Raw genomic sequence first — 21,154 nt, forward strand, 5'->3', positions numbered from 1 at the left:
TCTCTCTTTGATAGCATGCGAGCTGAAGTCATTCGGGGAGTTGCCAGGGCGGAGGTTGTGGGATTCTATCCCGTAAGACTTGGTCGAGCAACACGGAAGATTCTCTTCGCACATCGCAGAATCTGAGTTGATTATGATCTGAAACCGCACACACACGACGATGACGACTCCCAAGATGACTGTCCAGTGTTACTTTCTGCGCCCTACCAAGGATGCGCCCAACAATCCTTTGCCAGTCTTACATTATCGAGGTGTACTTCCGGAACCGAGAAATGAAACGACGGTCACGGAGTTCCTGACAAGAAATCTTTGGGAAAAGAGGGTATGATACTGACAACTCGCTATTTATCAAACCAGCACCAAGCGTTGCGAGATCTTCTAACGTCTTATAAAAAAGGGAACCTGGGGACATATTGGGATTCGCCATTTCCACCCCAATAGTCACGAGTGCTATGGTAATACAGCGCCCAGCCGTATGCATTTGTAATAACTACGCGACTAAACATCGCTTTTCCAGGAATTTTCCAAGGCCATTCAAAACTTCTGATCGGCAAAATCGAAGACGGAGAAGGTCAGCAAATCGACGTTGCGACGGGGGACGTGATTGTACTCCCTGCGGGTACAGCACATTCCTCGTTGGAGAGTTCACCAGACTATCGCTACATAGGAGTTTATCCGCAGGTAAGCCGAAGTTCACTCTCATATGTTACGTTATTGCAAAGTCGCTCACCGTTTCGAAATGAAGGATTGCCCTAGATGGAGAAATGAAATGGGCAAGAAGCCAGCCGAGCAGTTTCGGCATGTTATCAAGGGGGTGGACATGCCCAGGGCAGACCCAGTCTATGGTAGTGATGGCCCGTTGGTACAGTTGTGGCGCCGAGAAACTCTGGCGAAGCTATAGCCTGTTCTTAGGGAATTGCCCCAATGTTACAACATTGAAGGTTGATCTGACCAATGTTTGGTGTATGACGAAGCTCGATGATTGATGAGTTTTATCAAAGTAAAACGACGGAGTCTTCTGCTCTTCTTATCAAGTTTGCAACTGCGTTCATTATACTCCTGCTTCCAGACTTCATGGCAAAGTTTGAAGGAGTGAATGGAGAAGTTAGGATCAAGACCATTCAATCTAAAGTGTTTAAATAACATCTAAACTGGCTCATCATCGATATTCATCTCTTGTAAAATGGGAGCTCATTTTATCTAAACGGGGACTGCAACACTTGATCTACCGACAGGAACATTCAGTGCGTCGTCTGCAGGCCCATGCATATCGTCCAAGACAGCTTCACCACCGCTGTTCATTTCCTCATTTAGCAGAAATGAGCTTCCAGAGAGATGTTGTTTAGACTCATCCACGTTGGTAGTTCCAGCAATGATGCCTTCAGGAAGTGGCTCATTCTTCGTCAGGTAGAAGCTTAGATCCGAGGATCTGTCAGCGATTGTCGACATCGTCATCGGGTATTCTCTTTGCTGGAGGCCCATCGGGTCCCTCTCTGGTTTCTCGATCCAGGAGAACCCATCTCGCCAGTACGCGTATCTTTGCTCGTCATACCGCCATTCGTAGTCTTCCCAACGGTCTTCGGCTAGGCACTGCATGTAATGGAGTGAGCTACCAGGCCACAGGGCGCTCACTTTCCCATCAAGGCCCTTCTTGACTACGTTTCCATGAGAGTCAGTAACTTCGCAAGAATTCGTCACGAGATTGAAAAAAACACCAAGTCTAAACTTACACCAACTACGGCAAGCACCCGTCCAGACCATGTTGCGCATGAAGTTTTGGGTGTGCTGATCAAAGTCTGTCTGTGCTTCAAGGCGCACGTCGAAAGACTTGACGCGCTGCCGAACCATCTTTGAGATCATTCGGATGAAGTAGTCGCCGGTTGCCTCGATAGGACCTGACAGACTTTCGTCAATACCTCTTGCATGGGACCGTTGCATGAGCGTTGCGGGGGACTTTTCACCTACCCATAAGACTTCCGTTGGAAATTGGTGTGTTAGGGCCCAGGAAGATCATGTAGTTAGGAAAGCCTGACACTCCCGTTCCGCAGTATGAAGTCGGGCTCTTGGCCCACAAGTCTTGCAGGTTGACTCCGCCACGACCGATGATCGGGAATCGCGGTCGGAAAGTGGTGTTGAAGCCGGTGGCGGCGACGAGCACGTCCACGGGATACTTAATTCCACCGGCAACGATCCCGTCCGGCGTGATCTTCTCGATGCCGTCAAAAACTGGTTCGACGTTAGGTTCTTGAAGAGTGAGAAGATACTGCTCTCCGGGATTGATTCGTCGACATCCTGCTTCGAATCTGGGTATCAGGCGGTCCTGTAAGGCTCCGTCCCGGACCAAAGCCCGCATACGCCCCTCAAACCTCTCGCGCAAGTCCTTTTGCTGAGGGCTAGTCTTGAAGAATGCATCGAACATGGCGTTGAACTGCGACTCGAGTCTCTTGCGATCTCGTAGGTATTGCTCGTCATCGTCTCTGAAGACCTTCTTCTCCTTCTCCTCGTACTTGTTACCTGCCCGATCTGCCTCCGGTAGTGCGACCGGAGGAGATATCCATGATGGGGTGCGAATGAAGATGTTGATCTTGCGGCTTTCGGGTTGTATCTGCGGAAGAAGCTGGACAGAGCTGGCGCCAGAGCCGATGACTCCAACCGCCTTGCCTTTGAGATCAACAGAATGGTCCCAGTTCGCCGTGTGAAGTATGGGCCCAGTAAAGGAATTGAGACCTTCAATGGCTGGCATCTGGAGGTTATTGAGAATGCCTCCTGCGTTGACCAAGATCTCGGACTCAATCTTGGAACCATGCTCGGTTTCGATTGTCCATGTGCCTGACCCCTCTGACCACTGAGCGTTCACAACCTTAGTATTGAACCTGATGTACTTCAGAAGATCAAAATGACGTGCAACTCCGCATAGGTATTGTTGAATTTCTCCGGATGATGCGTAACTGAGTTGTCAGTAAGTTGGTCGTCTTGGACCAGTGGGCTTGGTACAGCGTGCAACACTCACAATCTTGACCACTCAGGATTGGGGGCAAAGCTGTACTGATAGCAATGGCTGGGAACATCGCAGGCACAACCTAAGTCTCACATCAACTCTGTTCATTGCGGCTTGGGAGCAAATCGTATCTCATACCTGGATATCTGTTTTCGAACCAAGTGCCACCAAGCTCAGGCGACTTTTCTAAGATTTGGAACTCAACATGATCCTTGAGATAATACTGCAGCTTGTAGGCTGTGGAAGAGTGTCAATGCAGATCTTGGAGAAGCACAGTGAGTGAATTGGTCTTGAAAAATCATTACCCATCAAAATCCCAGAAACACTGGCAAACCGCGTTAGTGTCATATACTAAATGATGGGATTACCGAATATTCACGTACCCTGCGCCGATGATGGTAGCTCGAATCTGTCGATAGCCATTCAAATGAGAGCCAGCCCGGGCTTGACCACTGCCAGCCACGGAAGTTTCGTTGGTCATTTCATGTGGAATGGTTTCCCCCGCGGAACCCGTGGAATTCATGTTTTGGTTCTCAGGGGACTTGCGCATGTTGACACTTGTCGAAGTGTTGCGGAATTCATTGGTTGCACCGTTCATGCCTCCGTCTGCAGTCATTATTGCAAAGGAAGAGATTGTTCAGTAGTGATGTCTTAGTGGCAATGGAGATTGGGGAGAGTTTGACCAACTCCTCAGCTATCTATCAACAAGGTATGATGATATTGACTTGCCTTCCGGATGGAGAGAGTATCAGTCGCGGATGATGTACTCGTGCGTACAAGAAAAGTGGGATGAGGGTCCCAACCGGCCGCCAAGTCCGGCGGCGGTCCGGACGGCCATCGTAGATAAGAAGAGGTAGATCAGCTGCTGTTCAATGCCGAGATACGCTATCTCTAGTTGATAACAGAAACCAATCGTAAGCCAAGCTTACAAGGAAAGATCTCAATAGTCGTCATGTGCACAGATTCATTAGACCCCGCGTTGTCTGAGCTGAGTCCTCGGGTTTGCAATCCCGGAAGCCGTGTAACCAAGTGGGTACGGGAGCCGGGCCGTACCCACCACACGGAACCGAGACAGCCGTTACCCCTCCGGATAAGGCTTGGTGGAGATGGGGACCATTGTCTAGACCCTGCAGTGTCTCTTGAGCTTTTGCATGGATTGTGTTATTTATTGGCAATACACGCAGCATGATTCATATGGAAGTCCATATTGAGATCCAACTGCAGTTAACCAGCTTACCACTTGACCTGCCTCACACACTCAGTGCACAGATCCCCTCCAACACATCTAGATACTCCACACTGCCAACATCATGAACTGGTTCAGCCGAGCGAAACCTACTGAAGAAGCAGCTGACGAGCCCCAGTCGGTTCGAGCCTTGCCCGCAATATGGTATCGCTCGCCTGGCATGTACGAGCTCGAGAGACGGGCCATCTTCTCACAAAGGTGGATGCTCGTTTCTCATAGAAGCCGCTTCGTCGAGCCAGGCGACTTTGTTCAGATTACTGAGGCAGGATTCAACTTTTTCCTCCTCAAAGATCGGAAGGGCGAGATCAGAGGACATCACAATGTTTGCCGTCACCGAGCATATCCCCTCGTGGAGAAGGACAGCGGACATATGAATGTGCTAGCGTGCAAGTATCATGGTGAGTCTCCTCAAGAGCCGATTGACGACTCCCAAGTCTGTATGAAACGTTGTTAACAATTTGGCAATAGCTTGGTCTTATGGCTTCGACGGTAAGCTGGCCAAGGCGCCCAAATACCAAGAGCTTCCCTCCTTCGACAAGACAAAGAACAACTTGTTCAAAGTTCACGTCCACGTAGATCACCTAGGTTTCATATGGGTGAATCTAGATGCATCAGAAGAACCGAGCGTGTCTTGGCAGGAATTCTTCGGTCAAGTTGATGAGCAACCACGACTGAAGCCATATAACATGGACGACTACACGTTCGACCACGCTTGGGACATGCTCGGCGATTACAACTGGAAGACGCTGGCAGATAACTACAACGAAGTAAGTCGAGTTTCTCTTGATGCTTTGGAACTTACGACTAACCTGCGAAGTGCTACCATTGCCCCACGGGTCACCCAGCCGTCAACGCTGTCTCGGACCTCTCCAAATACTGGGTTGAGACGCAGGGCAACTGGATAAAGCATTGTAATGTCGACAAGCCCGAGACCGATGGTCTGGGAATCTACAGCACGTTCTACTATCCCAATACCTCCATGACAGTATCGTAAGTTGGCGTCCTTTACCGCACGTCCATCTTGAATGATTCGTCTAAACGTTCGCTATAGGAAGGACTTCATGTACATCATGCGATGCGTCCCCATCTCCGCGAGCCAGACCAAGATGGAGTACGAGGTATACCGGCACAAGGACGCCAATGAGGAAGACTTCACCAAGATCTCCGAGTTCTTCAAGCAGGTCCTCAGAGAAGATAAGGACCTGTGCAACGGCGCGCAGAAGAACCTCAACTCGGGCATCTTCTTGAATGGCGAATTGCATCCGCGAGTTGAGAAGGGACCCTTGTTCTTCCAGCAGATCACCCGGAGCTTGGTCATGTCGCATCGGGAGAGGGAGGAAAAGGAAGGAGAGGATATCTGGCCCGCGACTCCCAAGCACATTACATCGGCAAAGACTGAAGAAGATGTGTCGTTCTGTAAAGGGCTTGACTGTGTTTCGAGTCAAGGGCAGGTTGAGGGGTTGGCGTGGTGAGCACAGGTGCGTTCAGGAGGACAGTGTGTTCAATGATTTGCGTGTAATGATGAATGATAGCCTGGGCCAATTGCGATCTTTCCTATTCCATTCGACAATCATCTCGGGAGCACCATGATGTATCGGGTGTTACGAGTGCGCAAGACTCAACCTCCAATAAGCACCAGTGTGTTATCGTGGTGCAGTGGGATTGAGCGCCATTGGTCTCCTGACCCCAAAATTCAACATGGTGGTGGCGAAACCCTGTTTTCAGCTCGACGCAGACTCACCGAAGTGCAGCAACGCTACCATCATCCCAGGCAATGGGCTGTCCATCTGGTTAGAGTGCGATACACCGATTCCCCATTGATCAAAAGTCGACTCGTTCGCCCATTCTCTTCTTGACAGCTCAATCTAGAACCATCATCCCCATTAACATCGACATCTCACCTCCCAGCATGAACCATAGAACCCCGAACTTGATGAATCGCACACGCAGCGAAGCCTACCGATGACGTTGACCCCGATCTTCCTACTTTTCCCAACTCTTTGCTCAGCAGCAGCAGCAGTCACCTCCGCCGCGACAAAAGGCTGGGTCTCCGAACCGAACGGCCGCGGCACCTTCGGCCTGATCTGTTCCTGCGTCCTCACGCTGACCATCTGCGTCTGGACCGCGCTCCACCTCAACGTCCCCGCCGCCCGCTCCACCGTCCGGAGCCGGGCTCTGGAGCGGGCCAAGTGGGTCCTCTACGGCATATTCGCGCCCGAGATCGTGGTCGCGACGGCGGCGGCGCAGTACATCGTGGCCCGGTGGTTGAAGCGGGAGATCGAGAGGGACGCCGATCACCGGCGCAATAGCGATGATGGCAGCGGCAGCGCGGCGGAGAACGGGGGGCTTTCTAGGCATACTTGGGACATGACGCAATGCTTTTACGCTGTCATGGGCGGGTTCGTCGTCGATCGGCCGGTCCCGGGGGAGGAGAGTAGTGTTCGGAGGGCCACGATTACACCAGAGGGTATCCGACTTCTTTCTTTCATCGGGAAGTTGCCTGACATCCACGAGTCACAGATCCAGGACAAGAGCAAGGCGGACTGGATGGCCAAGTCGCTCGTGTGCATCCAGGCCGGGTGGATGGTGGCACAGGTCATTGGTCGGGTGATTGAGGGAATGCCGGTGTCGCTGCTCGAGATCAACACGTGCGGGCATGTCGCCTGCGCTGTTCTTTTGTACCTTCTTTGGTGGAGCAAGCCGCTGGATGTCCTCGACCCCACGGTTCTCGGTGATGGCCATGATGATTTTCTGGCCCTGATGACTGCGTGCTCGTCCATCAGCGCGGTCGATGGCGTCACCGATATACGCTGCTTCATATACCCACCTGCAGGGTTTGCAGATGGAAACGACGCCGGAAACGTCGGAGAGAAGAGCAAAAGAGGGCTCGTCACAACGCACCTATCCATTGGCTCACCCGGCTCGAGGGACCCGTCAAGATTTCTCGGCTTCGGGGTCAGCGACCTTCGACCAAGTGTGGCTCTGACGACTCAGGAGTACCGTAAGGGGAGAGTTCCCCGCACAGCGTACGAATATCACATCGACCGAACCAAGCAGACCGTCGCAACCGAGTGCTTTGGAACGTACTTCACCCCGGCTTACGAAGGCCTCTCGTTGCGACATAGTAATGTTTACTGTCGCAGGGTCTTTCCGGATGTTCAGAAGACAGCTGCGAGTCACAAGCCTATAGACCCTACGTATTTGGCGCAGATCGCCAAAGCAGCGGACAGGCTGTGGTCTCAGTGCGTTAATCGTCAGACGCAGATGTACCACTCGTACTATTTCACCACGGTCCCGACCATTGGCGTCTTCCTCGGCGAGACGGACTACCTGGTGCCTCACATTGTCAACTTCCCGTCCATGACGAATCTCGGACTTGGGCAGGTCAACGTCCACCGCGACGCCCTGCGGTCCGTCTTGGCCATGACGGCGGCGGCTTACGGTGGCCTCCACCTCTCAGGCTGGGTCGATCATTTCCCCACGCGAGTAGAGCGCACGATGTGGATAGTCTCGTCTCTCATCATAGCGTGTTCAGGTGTGCTGCTCTGGATCTTTTTTCTTGCCCGCCAGGTCTGGCCACGGTTCGACATATTTGTCTCGGGGGAGGCGCCAGGAGCTCGTTTGACGGGATTCGTGAACCAAAAGCCGTGGTTGAAGAGGGCAAAGTTACGGATATTGGGTGCCGTGCTCGTTGTTTTTGCTGCGGCGAGGGTCTTCTTGGTCGTTGAGGCGTTCCTCAGTCTTCGAGACGCCCCCGAAGGATTGTATGAGACTCCGGAGCTGTCCAACTTCTTTCCTCATTTCCAATGATTTCTTATTGTAATAGTTTGTATGTAGTCAGGCAGGCATATGCTGGTATGTATTGACTTGAGATTCTGGAATGTTTGTTGAATATGGGAGAAAGAAAGTTGGATGTTTTTTGTGGGAAGTCCAGTCGTGTCAGCCAAACGCCTGATTGTTTTATCCGGGTATCTTCTTATGCCGAACCAAGCCCCCCAAAGACAAAGGGAAAAAGCATTGCAAATAACGAGGTCGATAAAGGCCTTCGAATACGTCACGAGGGCTGAAGAGGCTTGAACTTCCAGCCCTCGAGTAATCGAGCGACTTTGATGTGATCCTTCTGCCTCGCCAGGCCCGCAGGAGTGCCTTGACGATAAGCAGCCTTCGTCTTGTAATCGTCCAGAGTCTCGAAGACGGCGCTTGCGTGTGTCATCCTCGCTCCCCGGTGCAACATCAATTTGACACTCGCCATGTGGCCTTTGGATGCCGCGTAGTGAAGGGCTGTGGCGCCATGGAAATCGCGCTCATTAGGGTCCAGGCCCAGATCCATCAAGAACTTCATCATAGAGGGGAAAGCCGTGCTCACAAACAGCAGATTTGCGCATGATCTTGAGCGTTCACGGAGGTGGGCACCTCCAGTAAGAAGTAGGCGAACTGTAGCAATATGACCGGCTTGTGCGGCGAAGAACAATGGCGTATAGCCTGGCCAGGTTCTAGTATCCAGATCAACGCCGGTTTTGATCATCGTTGCAAGCACATCATTGTGTGCTAGATGAGCTGCTTGATGTATCGGCGTCATGCTGGCGTCTCGTCTCAGAGGAGTCGTGAGATCGGCGCCGCCTCGGACGAGAGCCATTGCGATGCGCGTGTTGCCGGCTTTCAGCGCCTGACTGATGATTCTTTCAGCACCCGGGGCGGCGTGGTCAACATTTGCTCCGATCTCGATCAAGAACTGCGCCGCTTCGTAACATCCCAAATGCATGGCGATGGTAAGCGGTGTCTCACCGTGCTCTGTCAGGGGATCAATCGGCGAATCTGACTTGAAGAGAAGATGCAGGATCTCGACGCGATTCTTGTGGGCTGCCATGTGAATGGGCAAATAGCCCTCACCGCCGACAGCGTCCAACTTCGCTCCTCGAGATAGTAGTAGCTTCATGGTGCGCAAGTCGCCAGCCGCAGCGGCTGCAAGAAGCGGAAAATTGCCCTTTAAACTGGCGTGATTGATGTTGGCGCCGGCCTCTACTAGGACTTCGGCAATGTCAGGGGAGGCAGTGGCGATCGCGAAAGTCAGAGCCGTGTGCTCGTTTACTCGCCGATCGAGATATGCCCCCTGGTCGGACAGAAACTCAACCAGAGGCCTGCTCCGCATCGAGATCGCGACATGAAGTGCCGTGCGTCCATTTTGCAAGCGAGCTTCCAAGTCGGCGCCGTATTCGAGGAGCTTCTCGATCGACTTGAAACGATAGTTCTGGACGGCGGCAATTAGCGGTGTTCGCCCACCCGTGTCCCTGCGATCGACGTCGGCTCCAGCGTAAATTAGCACCGCCAGGGTATCATCGTCCTCTTTGGGAGACATGGCGGCGTGATGGACTGCTGAGCAACCCAGGGCATCGACAGCGTCGAGAGAGGCGCCGAGATCGCAAAGCAAGGAGATGTACTTGTCGGAGAAATTCTGCTTGACGGCGGTGATCAAAGCTGTTTCGCCGTCTTCGTTACGGGTTTCCAAGTCTGCTCCAGCCATCGAGAGAAACGTTGCAATCGATGGAAGTTGTCGGGTGAGGGCTCGTCGCAGCGGCGTTGTCTTTGAACCGAGGCTCGGTGCGTTTGGGTCGATACGCTGCAACAATAACTTAACCACGGTGGCCTCGTCTCCGTGATCGATGGCATCGTGTAATTCTTTGGTGGCCCGCATGCTTTGCTTGAATAACACGCCGGGTTTCGGCCTCAGTCTCCTCAGGGCGGAGTGAATACCGGACACATCGCATACCGGGGACACATCGGGACGGGGTCGTGGGCCGATCGTTGACAAACGCAGTCTACTGCCTTTGTTGAGAATAGCTGGGCTGATCGCGCAGTCCCACGGACCTAGACGCGACGAGTGCATGAATGTGGAGTGGTTCTTGGACGTAACATGCTCGCTGAACGGTATGAGAATCGAAGTTGATTACCAAAGGAGGAAAGTGAACTCACCTTGGGACACAGTTCAGAAGAAAAGCTAGGGACTGACGGCTGGTCCTCAGTTTCCGTAGGATCTGCTTCAGATTGTCCTCGTTCCAGATGATGGTGAGGTGACCCGTGGACATGTCGACATCGCCGTCGGTGCTCGAGGAACGGATGCGAGTGCTGTAGAAGTCGAGGGACGAGAGGTTCTTCGAAAGTGCGTCGAGGGCTTCATGACAGGAGTCGTCTAGTAGTACAGGGTCGAAGACGAGAGTTTCGGGGATTGTTTGGCGGAGGTACTTGAACCGACGGAGTGCGTCGGTGACGGCGCGACATTCTTTGGCCACCGCAGCCAAGGTGACAGGAGCCGTGTTAAGACTGTTGGCAGTGCAATCGTACCGCTCGGCCAGAAGTTGTGCGGTCCGTATCAAGTCGGCAAGACCAGCACCGGGCAGACATCCCGGGGAGTCCATCGCCGGGGACCTAAGTAGCGAGAGGCATTGGTAGAAAGCGGCATCAAGATCGAAAAGAGGGATTTGAAGAGTAGCGGAAGAAAGCTCATTGCTTTTATGTCGAGCGAGACGAGGGGAAACAAGCACGAGAAAGTCACCACCGCGGGGCAAGGGAGCCGAATTGGGCGACGACCCATAGCGAGCCAAAGACCAACACGATGTGGTTCGTCCTAAAACGGTAGTCAGAGCGTTGCTAGTAGGCAGGGGAGAACTATTGGGAACCATTTGGCGAAATGAGAAAACTGGTGAACCCGGCCGTCTGGATACTCGCCAAGGGGGTAGCGGCGCATTAGCACAACCTGAGGCGATTGTCCTGGACTCGAACCTGAACCTGAATCCAACTGATGAATATCGATATCCAGCTAGAATCGGAATGACGGGAGAGGAGGAGAAGGCGAGCACAGCTCAGGTGCCGGGGAGTGGTCCCCAAGGTGACAAGGTATTGGGATCAGCGATGCGGACTGCGGGAGACAGAACGGCACCTTACTCAGTTCATGTTGCAAGTGGACATCGCTTGATGTTCATTATTGGCCGAGATATCAGGGGAGCCAAACAAACGGGGGACACAGATCGAGAAACTTTGTCCGTGAAGTACCCATGATTCCATATGGATCATAACCCCAGGAGGCGGAGGTGATCCGTGCCGCGCGGTGATGACCAGGCATCACATCAGAACATATTTCCTACGGTTGACGCTTGTCATTCGTGATGTGGACGAATTGAGGACTTGAGTCGCGGGGTTGAAGGATGGCATATGTTTGTGGCTTTGGGACTATTGACGATTTGACATGGCGCTAAGACGGTGCTCGAGCGATTTGATGAGATGCTGACATTTTTGACAAGCGGCCACACACGTGGGAAGAAGAAAAAGAGAAACGGAAGCGGGAGAGACGACGATTTCGATTTCGATCCCTGAATTTCGTTGAAGCTTTGACCACCCGATAGCTTCGTCAGCACGGACCATCAAGACGGACTTGACCCGCCCGGACCTCGACACGGGCCACCGGCTCCGGCCCCCGAAGATCTCCCGACCCGGCCTGGCTCTCTTTTTTTTTCTTCATTTTAAGTCGTATGATTGGACAGCCGGGGACAGCCGGAGCTCTTCCTTTTTGCAGGCATTCCATGTCCCAAGCTCCCCAGCTTTAGCGTCCACTCCGTCGACGTAATCGAAGCCGACCATAGTGTCACTACTGCACACTCCCGTCTTTGTCCTTCTACCATCGCCGAAATTCAAGACGAGAAGACTGAACAATACCAAGAACACACGAGTAATAAATACACCGACTCTACGAGAAAAGAAGATCAAGCTGGCTGGCATTCTCTGGAAAAAGGAGCCGTCTCCCGTGGCTCCTGTCGCAAACCCATCACTACCCGCACCTCCCGACATCATGGCCCAACCGCCACCAATACCACACCTCACGCCGCAGTTCTGCTTTTCGACCGGTACACTGAGAGGTGAGCCATTTCGCGTGCCGTTGAAGCAATGCGACGCCTGATCTGACTAAAATCCACATCTAGACTTCCTTCGTTTGTCACGCGCTAGCATCGACGACTCGATAACTCAAAACCTCAACGCTCTTGTGGCGCCATCTCGAGCCGGATTCGACCCATCGTCGACATCGCAACGAACACCAAAGACCTTCCCGCGACAAATAGACCCCAAGTCCTGCCAGAGCTTCAAAGACCAGGCGCTGTTCCCGACATGGCACGCGCGAGCCGAAGTCCTGCACTACTGTGGAGTTGTCGCCACGAGTCCTGACCCCGACGATCCGGAGGCTCTAGTACGGCAGATCGAGCAGGCCAGGGACAAAGAAAGAGTAGTAGATGAGCGTCTGGACCCTTACTCGGGGAGGTTCTTCCCGCGAGAGCCTCGTACAGAGCAACTGGCCATGCTGATCCGACAGGAGAAGGGCGTAGAAAACATCGTGCGCACGAGAACCTGGGATATGGTCAAGCAGAGATGCGGCGAGTCTTCTAATACCTGGGAGGAAGCATTTGAGGGATGGCGTCAACGGACTGGGGTGAAGGGAGACAATCAGTAACACCTCTTCCTAGACGCCTCTCCGGACGAGGTGCTTATTTTGTAAATACCCATGTAAAACAGCAGCATATCGTGTACCAACACTGTACCACTCCAAATGAGTAATGATAGAGAAGAAATTCGTAGCCAGACTTGACGTTTTCTGTACTCTTTCAGAACCCGTGAACTCATGCCAACAGCAGCACAGCATCTCGAATAGCTACCTTACTCACTAAACCCAAACGGCGACCAAGTCTTGGCTTCTTTTCTTTTGACTTGATGCACGATCGCATGATGCCGACTTCTAATGCGTGTTCCCGTCTCGTTAGTGGCTCATGCGATGTTCCTGGGCGGTGAAAACGGGCAGGCGACACGGTGAAAGTCAGCCCACGGAACGTTGCCCCACCATCTTCCACAGCGCTGGCGTTCGCTAAAGCCACCCGCCCAAGACTGGAAGCCCGCCTGGACCCCCGCCAGCCTTGGAACATCTGTGTGGCCGAACCGTCTCCAGCCAATTCTCACTGGACCTGACACTGGACCTCAACCTCAGCGGTTCGCTCTGATTCGATCTCGTCTGCAGCTGCGATTGTGGACTCGTTCTTTCAACTCCTGCCAACTTCCCACCGCACCTCCGCCAAGGCACGAGAATCGGTCCCCGACACAGCCGACTCCTGCTCTTTGCATCTCAATCGCCCTTCTTCATTTTCTTCTCCGAGAAGAGCTGCCCGGTCACGCGACTGCAGCTACCCCTCCTTCTCCGAGTACCCCTCTACCCCCGACAGCGCAGCGCCGCCGAACAGGCGTCCGAAGAGTTTTGCGTCTGGCGACTCAGAATAGCCTCACAGCCTCGTCCGAGACAGCCCCGTCCGAGACGATTCTTTCTTCGCTCCCATCGCGGCCCTACCGAGTCATACTCTCCGACCCCTCCTCAATACCAACCCAATGCCGCAACCTCTGAATTCGAAAGAGGCTTCCCTCTTTCGAGCCGTCATCCGCGCCTATGAGGACAAGCAGTACAAGCGCGGTCTCAAGTCCGCAGACTTGATCCTCAAGAAGAACCCCAAGCATGGCGACACCATGGCTATGAAGGCCCTGATCATGAACGCTCAGGGTAAGACCGACGAGGCCTTTGCGCTCGGCAAGGAGGCCCTGACGGTCGACATGAAATCGCACATCTGCTGGCACGTCTACGGTCTGCTGTATCGCGCGAACAAGAACTTCGAGGAGGCCATCAAGGCCTACAAGTTTGCCCTCAGGCTCGAGCCCGAGTCCGCCCAGATTCAGCGCGACCTGGCCATCCTCCAGGTCCAGATGCGCGATTATGCCGGCTACATCCAAAGCCGCACTGCCATGCTTCAGGCGCGTCCCCAGCTGCGCCAGAGCTGGACTGCCCTGGCCATCGCTCACCATCTCGCAGGTGACCTGTCCGCTGCCGAGAACGTTCTGACCACCTACGAAGGCACTCTGAAGGCCACGCCCTCCCGCACCGACTACGAGAACTCCGAGGCCGTCATGTACAAGAACACCATTATTGCTGAGCAGGGCGACTACCAAAGAGCTCTCGATCACCTCGAGTCTGCCGCCAAGCAGAACCTCGACAGGTTGGAGTACTTGGAGCTGCGTGCCAAGTACCTGCTCAACCTGGGCAAGAAGGAGGAAGCTATCGCCGCTTGGAAAGCCCTTATTGAGCGGAACGCCGACCGCCCCGCCTACTTTGAGGGATTGGAGAGCGCCCACGCATTCTCCGACGGCGACAAGGACGCCAGGAAGGAAATTTACGACACATACGCCAAACAGTTCCCTCGCTCAGATGCCCCTCGCCGCCTGCCCCTGAACTTCCTCTCTGGTAAGTCGGACTTCAACGCACTCACGTTCAGCAACTAACAGACGGCAGGTGACGAATTCCGTTCTGCTGCGAAGGACTATCTTACGTTGATGTTCAACAAGGGTGTTCCTTCGACTTTTGCCAACTTGAAGCACCTCTACGCCGACTCGTCCAAGAAGGAGGCATTGGAGGCTCTCGCCAAGGAATACGTTCAGTCCCAAAGCTCGAGCACGGCATCTACAAACGGCGACCAGACCAAGGGCGAGGCTGCCGCTCTCTACTTCCTGGCGCAACACTACAACTACCACCTGAGCCGCGATCTTGACCAGGCGCACAAGTACATCGACCAGGCGATCGAGAAGGTCAAGGACAGCGTCGACTTCCACATGACCAAGGCCAGGATATACAAGCACCAGGGCGAACTGCAGAAGGCGTCTGAGACCATGGACCAAGCCCGTTCTTTGGACACCAGGGACCGTTACATCAACACCAAAGCGGCCAAGTACCAGCTACGCAACAATGAGAGGGATCAGGCGCTCAAGACCATGAGCCTGTTCACCAGGGCTGACACCGTTGGCGGACCTCTGGCGGATCTCTTGGATATGCAGTGTGTCTGGTACTTGACGGAGGACGGAGAGGCTGCTGCCAGGTTAGGCGACGACGCGCTGGCTCTGAAGCGATTCCACACCGTTCACACCATTTTCGACGTGTGGCAAGAAGACCAGTTCGACTTCCACAGCTTTTCTCTCCGCAAGGGCCAGATCCGGGCTTACGTTGATATGGTGCGGTGGGAAGACCACCTGCGGGACCACCCCTTCTACTCAAGAGCAGCCCTCGATGCTGTTCAGTTGTACCTCAAGCGGGCTGACCGCCCCGCGACAAACGGAGCCAACGGTGCCGCGAACGGCGACGACGCCTCCGAAAGGAAGAAGGCTGCGAAGAAGGCCAAGAGGGAGCAACAGCGTCTGGAGCGCGAGGCGGCTGAGCGCGCAGCGAAGCAGGACCCGAACAAGGGCAAGGCGACCGATGAGCCCAAGAAGAAGGACGACGACCCGCTCGGCCTGAAGCTGTTGGAAGCTGAGCCTCTCGGCGCCGCCATGCGCTTCGTCGTTCCTCTCCTGCAGTACAGCCCCAAGAACATCGAGGCCCAGTTTGCCGGTTTCGATGTCTACCTGCGCCGGAGTAAGTACCGCTTTCCCCTCAGTATGACTTCAGTGCTAATCAATCTACAGAGAAGTACGTTCTGGCCCTCGCTTGCCTCAACGCTGCCCGCGCCTTGGACGACTCCAACCCCGGCGTGCAACAGCGCGCGGCTGAATTCGCCAAGATCCAATCCAGTCTGGACAGCTTGCCAGCCAAGGTGCAGGAGGTCGTCAAGGCCGCCGCGTAGGACGCCGATGCCAAACCGATCGAAGGGAACGGCCAATACGGCTTTCTAAAGATATCGAAATTATGAAATGGAGACGACTTTGTTTGTCAAGGACGGAGACGACGAAGGGAGTCATCTGGTGTCCGGGGTATAGTGCATAAAAGGTTGTGATAGAGGGCTACCAAAAGCTTATGAGACTCCATTTCCATTCGAGTCGTCGCGCATTCCCTGTATGTCGCATTTGTACCGAGGCCGTGATACCCCCCACCCTGTCCATTCCAGGGGCAAATATGAAGTTCTGTCCCAAGTTCCGCTTCGGTCGTCCTTTCTGTCGACCATTTCGCCCGTGAACTGTTTTTCTGCTCTGCGAAAGCGCCCGTTTGTTCCATCTGCCCCGACGCTCAATTATGTACACCCAAATAAGGCAGATGATCAGAGAAACGCTTCATCGTACACGTTCTACTGGAAGCTGTTCGTGATATCGACAAACGAAGTCCACTGCTCCAGCGCCTTGCCGCTCTTGACAGCCCAGCGCGCCCTCCGTACGCCCTCCTTCCAGCGTCCTCCACCGGGGCCCCGCTCCGTAATGACCTTGCCATCGTCGCCAGGGCCCATGTTACTCGTCTCCGCCTCGCAGATGCCCGACGCCACGAACAGAGCGGCCGTGTTCAACAGCACGAACTCCAGGATGGGGTCGTCGTCTGCCATCTCGCCGCTCAGTAATCTCCTCAGAATCTCGGCGTTCTCCGCGGGCTCCTTTCCAGGGGAAACGGTGTCCAGGGCGTGTGTCTGGAGACCGAAGTCGCTGGGCTGCACCTTGAAGTGATCCTGCACAATCTCGCCGTCCGCCGCCTCGCTGAGTCTCCAGACCAGCGTCGGCCCCGCGCAGCTCACCTCGTCGAGCTCCTCCTCGCCGCAGATGATCATGGCCTTCTTGGAGCCGCCGATGCGGAGCGCCTCCAGGAACACGGGACCGAGCTCTTTCCTAGCCACGCCGATCACACGAGCCTCGAGGATGTCCTCCACGGGATTCGCCAGCGGACCCAGCAGGTTGAAGATCGTCCTCCAGGGCAGCTCCTTGCGGATGGGCGCGACGTAGCGCATCCCCGGGTGGAAGACGGGCGCGAACAGGAAGCCGTAGTTGGTCGCCGAGTACACCTTGGAGATGGTCTCCGGGGACACGGCCATGAGGACGGGCGGGCGGGGCTTCATGTTGTTGACGAGGTCGGCGGAGCCGGACTTGGAGGTGCTCGCGCGGTTGCCGTGTTTCGCGACGAGCAGCAGCGACGAGGCGAGGATGCTGGCGGTGGTGCTGATGTTGAAGGTGTTGTGGGCGTCGCCGCCGGTGCCGACGATGTCGCAGAGGCCGCCGGCGTAGGCGCCCTCGGCGAGGTTCTTGGAGCGGACGACCTGCGAGAGGTGGTCGAAGTCGACCTTTGCGGCCGCGAGGCGCATGACGTGGGCGGAGCGGGCCATCACGTCGGCGCGGCGGTCGAGGTTGGTGAAGTGCAGGGAGATGAGGAGGGAGGCGGCCTGGGCGTCGGAGACCTGGTGGGTGAAGAATTTGGAGATGGCCTCGGCGATCTCGTCCGGGGTGACGGCGAGGCCGCCGTCCGGGACGGGCCAGAGTTTCTTGAGGAGGGGCTTGATGTCGATGAGGGGGAGTGAAGTGTCGTCGGACCCCGCGACTGGAGGAGGTTGAGAGGAGGCCATTGCGGGCGGGCCTCTTGTCTTTTTTTGGGCGGATGAGGATTGAAGATGTGAGTGAACGTCGGAGTGTCTTGGAAGGATCGATTGGCGCGATGTAGTATAAGTCTCGAAGGTACTGAGTCACCGAAATTCTGTGAGATGTAGTTGTTGTGAGTCAAAGTCGATGTATCGATGAATATGAGATTAATGACATTGAGTCCCGATAACCAGACCGGGTACCTTGCGGGTTGGCGGTGCGGCCCACAGCTGATTGGTCAATTATTACCAGATTTAGACGGCACGGGGCGGCATGATTGGGTGCGGAGGCAGTGGGACCTCTCCGGTTAGGGAATCTCCGCTCCCGCATTTGGGCGATCAACGGTGGCAGGCGCCGAATTCCACGTTCGCCGTTGGATGTTTCTTTCGTCTGTTGTTCTATTTGCTATTTGAGTTGCATTGTTTCTTCCTTCTGTCCAAGGCTTTGTTGATATTCCCAACTTACTTTCCACCAGCTAATTATGCAGCGCAGCCTTGGTCTGTTTGTCTCATATTACTCATGGTCACATCAGAAGAAACCTCACCGTCGGAGACACTGCCTCTTATGTTATACGCACCTGAAGCATCCGTAACTTGGTAAGGTAGGCGATTCGCAGCCGGTAGAAATGGCATCAATAGTCCCTCCTCATTGAGTCTCATTCCCGCTCTGCCGTCCGGTGCCTTGCAGGCTTACTCACACCACCAACATCACACCATATTAGACATCTCACCAGCCTGAAAGGAACAAACTCTTCTGCTCCTGGATTGAGGTTATCTGGAGGTTTTGGGTCTGTTTGTGCATTTCGTGACGCTTACAGTCGACGAAGAGGATTTCCGCACAAAACACCATCAAGTCCCAGGAGCAGAATGCAGAGGTGCAGGCTTCTCTCGCATCCCGTCGCGGTGCTGCAAGCGCCCGGACACCGCGGGCCCCTCGCATTAGGCGCTGCAGGACGTGCCATGTCAGTGCTTATCGCAGCTGTCCAATGCTATCAAAGCCACTCTGCCGGCTGGGTAGTAGCGAGGTACATGACACTGCACCTACATTTCGCTGACGCGCCAGGTTCCTGCCTACTGCTCCGCTGCAGTCCGCGTTACAATCTCCGATTCATCCGCCCGTGCCACCGTTCCATTCTACAGGCGCAGACCAGGCCCAAGAAAGACTGGCGTCTTCCACGTCCACGACACGATGCCTCGGGACCTGCTCCTTCTGACCTGCTGCTCCCTCATCCCCGTGCCCTTCTTCTCATCTCCACGTCCTCCCCGAACCTGCCGTTCTTGCTTCGCATTTCTTCCCTGGCATTCATGCTCCGAGAAAGCAGAAGCGACGGCGAACGGCGCGACATCAACGGTAGCAGACGAGACAAGTGACAATACCGGAAGCAAGGGCCTCCTCACAAAGACAGACAAAGACCTGAAAAAAAAAATCGATAACTGACAATGTCTCGTTGCTGCTAGCATTGATTCCTCTCGCCTCCTCCCAAATTATCCCACCATTATTCTCCTCCCTTCTCCTTACTCTTCTTGTCTGCCTACGTCTCTCGAGTCCCGAGTCCATCAGCTTCTAGAAATACACACGAAAGATTCTCGTCACCCCCGAATCGCTCGAACCCTCCCGAGATCCCCGTATTGCGCCTGCGCCCCTGGTTCGCAGTAGCATGTGAATTGCGCTCCGCGGAGCCCGTCGAGATCCCACCATGGCCAACGTCCAAAACAGCCCCCTAACAATGCCCGAATCCATTTCCGAGTCGTCTCAGTCATACGGCAAGCCTGCATCGCGAGGCGGCCTGCCGGAAACGATCAAAGTTGACGGCAACAAGTCTTTGACTTTGACGCCAGAGAACCTCCTATTGAATGGTGTGTTATTCGGCTTGGAGCTCTCGTGATGCGCCTAGGACGCTGACTCTCCCCAGATCCTACAGCAAAGAAAGCCAGTCGTACCTGCAGCTTCGCTGGCTTTGGAACGTCAGGTTAGTCCGGGTCTCTGCGCTTTCTCCCTCTCCTCGCTAACACCGCTCGCCGACGCAGCACCAGTAACATCCAGCGTCCCCCTGTACAACGTCCTCTGGGTTGAGCTCGCCGACCAAAGACTCACGATTGACTACGCCAAGTACGTCGCCAAGCATAGAGTCCAGGCCGCGCAATGGAACTTCACGATCGCCGATGCCGACACCGCGGATGTTAGAACATGGGCAGACACCCTCTTGACGAAGGCCTATGGACCGGCGAAACGATGCAAGAGGGCCAAGGTTCTGGTGAATCCCCACGCGGGCCCAGGAGGCGCGGAGAGAAAGTGGCGCGTGGACTGCGAGCCCCTTTTCAAGGCGGCGCGAATGCCAATCGACGTGACCCTCACGACGTACTCGGGACAGGCAGTGGAGCTGTCGCAAGAGCTGGATGTGGACGCCTTCGACACCATTGTTACTTGCTCTGGCGATGGCCTGGCGTATGAGGTCTTCAATGGGCTGGGCAATCGCCCCGATGCGTTCAGCGCGCTGCAGAAGATTGCCGTGTCGCACATCCCCTGCGGATCCGGCAACGCAATGAGCTGCAATCTCTACGGCACCTTTAGACCCTCATTGGCTGCGCTCGCCATCATCAAGGGAGTCGAGACCGCGCTAGACCTGGTCAGCATCACACAAGGAGACAGGCGGACGCTGAGCTTCCTCAGCCAGGCGCTCGGTGTAGTCGCCGAGAGCGACTTGGCAACGGAGCATATGCGCTGGATGGGCGGTGCGCGCTTCACGGTGGGCTTCTTGCAGCGAATCTTCCAGAAGAAGTGCTATCCCTGCGACATTGCCGCCAAGGTGGAAATCGAGGACAAGCAAGAGGTCAAGGAGCACTACAAGCGGATGATGAGTGCCGCGTCAGCAACAAATCTTGGGTTTGCGGAGGCCCCTAAGCCGGAATCCGCGGAGCCGGGATCGAGCCAAGCCGAGACGCGAGGTCTACCGCCGCTCAAGTACGGCACAATCAACGATGATCTGCCAGAGGGCTGGGAGCTCATTCCCCACAACACGCTGGGCAACTTTTACTGCGGCAATGTGAGTTTGCTACCTTCACTAGCAGATGGATTTACTGACACGCTTCAGATGGCATACATGGCAGCCGACGCCAATTTCTTCTCGGCAGCGTTCGCGAATGACGGTCTCATGGACCTCGTCTTAATTGATGGCGACGTGTCGGTCAGCTCTCAGCTGAATATGCTGTTGTCCGTCGAGAATGGCAAATTCTTCGACAACCCACTCGTATCATACAAGAAAGTCACGGCATACCGCATAATCCCGCGCGATCAAGAAGACGGCTACATCAGCATCGACGGTGAGAAGGTGCCGTTTGAGCCATTCCAGGCCGAGATTCACAAGAGTCTCGGCAGGGTTATCTCGAAGCGCGGCGGATACGAGGCTGCGGGACCCATGAACTGGGACAAAATAACGATTGGTAACAGAATCATGGCCTAGGTCGTCAAAGGAGTTTCATTAGTAGAGGGTATGATGGGAGTAGCCTGTGCGGCATGGC

General features: G+C 54.8%; 7 protein-coding genes across 7 annotated transcripts; 4 read left to right on the forward strand and 3 right to left on the reverse strand.

The window, feature by feature from the left end:
• Positions 1-1,200: 1,200 nt before the first annotated feature.
• Positions 1,201-3,479, reverse strand: CkaCkLH20_08772 (uncharacterized protein; the record flags this gene model as incomplete). The annotated part of the gene is made up of 7 exons (XM_038891487.1): positions 1,201-1,655; positions 1,731-1,895; positions 1,966-2,948; positions 3,011-3,080; positions 3,137-3,235; positions 3,304-3,323; positions 3,382-3,479. The coding sequence occupies 7 exons, from the start codon at positions 3,477-3,479 to the stop codon at positions 1,201-1,203; spliced, it is 1,890 nt and encodes a 629-aa protein (XP_038743123.1).
• An 829-nt stretch (positions 3,480-4,308) lies between these two features.
• CkaCkLH20_08773 (uncharacterized protein) lies at positions 4,309-8,054 on the forward strand (the record flags this gene model as incomplete). The annotated part of the gene is made up of 5 exons (XM_038891488.1): positions 4,309-4,642; positions 4,713-5,011; positions 5,062-5,234; positions 5,296-5,677; positions 6,165-8,054. The coding sequence occupies 5 exons, from the start codon at positions 4,309-4,311 to the stop codon at positions 8,052-8,054; spliced, it is 3,078 nt and encodes a 1,025-aa protein (XP_038743124.1).
• A 244-nt stretch (positions 8,055-8,298) lies between these two features.
• On the reverse strand, positions 8,299-10,657 carry CkaCkLH20_08774 (ankyrin unc44; the record flags this gene model as incomplete). Its single annotated transcript, XM_038891489.1, has 2 exons — positions 8,299-10,162; positions 10,215-10,657. The coding sequence occupies 2 exons, from the start codon at positions 10,655-10,657 to the stop codon at positions 8,299-8,301; spliced, it is 2,307 nt and encodes a 768-aa protein (XP_038743125.1).
• A 1,427-nt stretch (positions 10,658-12,084) lies between these two features.
• On the forward strand, positions 12,085-12,738 carry CkaCkLH20_08775 (caffeine-induced death protein 2; the record flags this gene model as incomplete). Its single annotated transcript, XM_038891490.1, has 2 exons — positions 12,085-12,151; positions 12,215-12,738. The coding sequence occupies 2 exons, from the start codon at positions 12,085-12,087 to the stop codon at positions 12,736-12,738; spliced, it is 591 nt and encodes a 196-aa protein (XP_038743126.1).
• A 920-nt stretch (positions 12,739-13,658) lies between these two features.
• On the forward strand, positions 13,659-15,931 carry CkaCkLH20_08776 (acetyltransferase catalytic subunit; the record flags this gene model as incomplete). Its single annotated transcript, XM_038891491.1, has 3 exons — positions 13,659-14,562; positions 14,611-15,723; positions 15,774-15,931. The coding sequence occupies 3 exons, from the start codon at positions 13,659-13,661 to the stop codon at positions 15,929-15,931; spliced, it is 2,175 nt and encodes a 724-aa protein (XP_038743127.1).
• A 438-nt stretch (positions 15,932-16,369) lies between these two features.
• CkaCkLH20_08777 (uncharacterized protein) lies at positions 16,370-17,623 on the reverse strand (the record flags this gene model as incomplete). Its single annotated transcript, XM_038891492.1, has 1 exon — positions 16,370-17,623. The coding sequence occupies one exon, from the start codon at positions 17,621-17,623 to the stop codon at positions 16,370-16,372; it is 1,254 nt and encodes a 417-aa protein (XP_038743128.1).
• Positions 17,624-19,332: 1,709 nt separating this feature from the next.
• Positions 19,333-21,096, forward strand: CkaCkLH20_08778 (diacylglycerol kinase catalytic domain-containing protein; the record flags this gene model as incomplete). The annotated part of the gene is made up of 4 exons (XM_038891493.1): positions 19,333-19,492; positions 19,549-19,605; positions 19,664-20,679; positions 20,728-21,096. The coding sequence occupies 4 exons, from the start codon at positions 19,333-19,335 to the stop codon at positions 21,094-21,096; spliced, it is 1,602 nt and encodes a 533-aa protein (XP_038743129.1).
• Positions 21,097-21,154: the final 58 nt, after the last annotated feature.

The sequence above is a fragment of the Colletotrichum karsti genome (genome assembly GCF_011947395.1).
Source record: "Colletotrichum karsti strain CkLH20 chromosome Unknown Scaffold30, whole genome shotgun sequence".
NCBI classification, from domain to species: Eukaryota; Fungi; Ascomycota; class Sordariomycetes; order Glomerellales; family Glomerellaceae; genus Colletotrichum; species Colletotrichum karsti.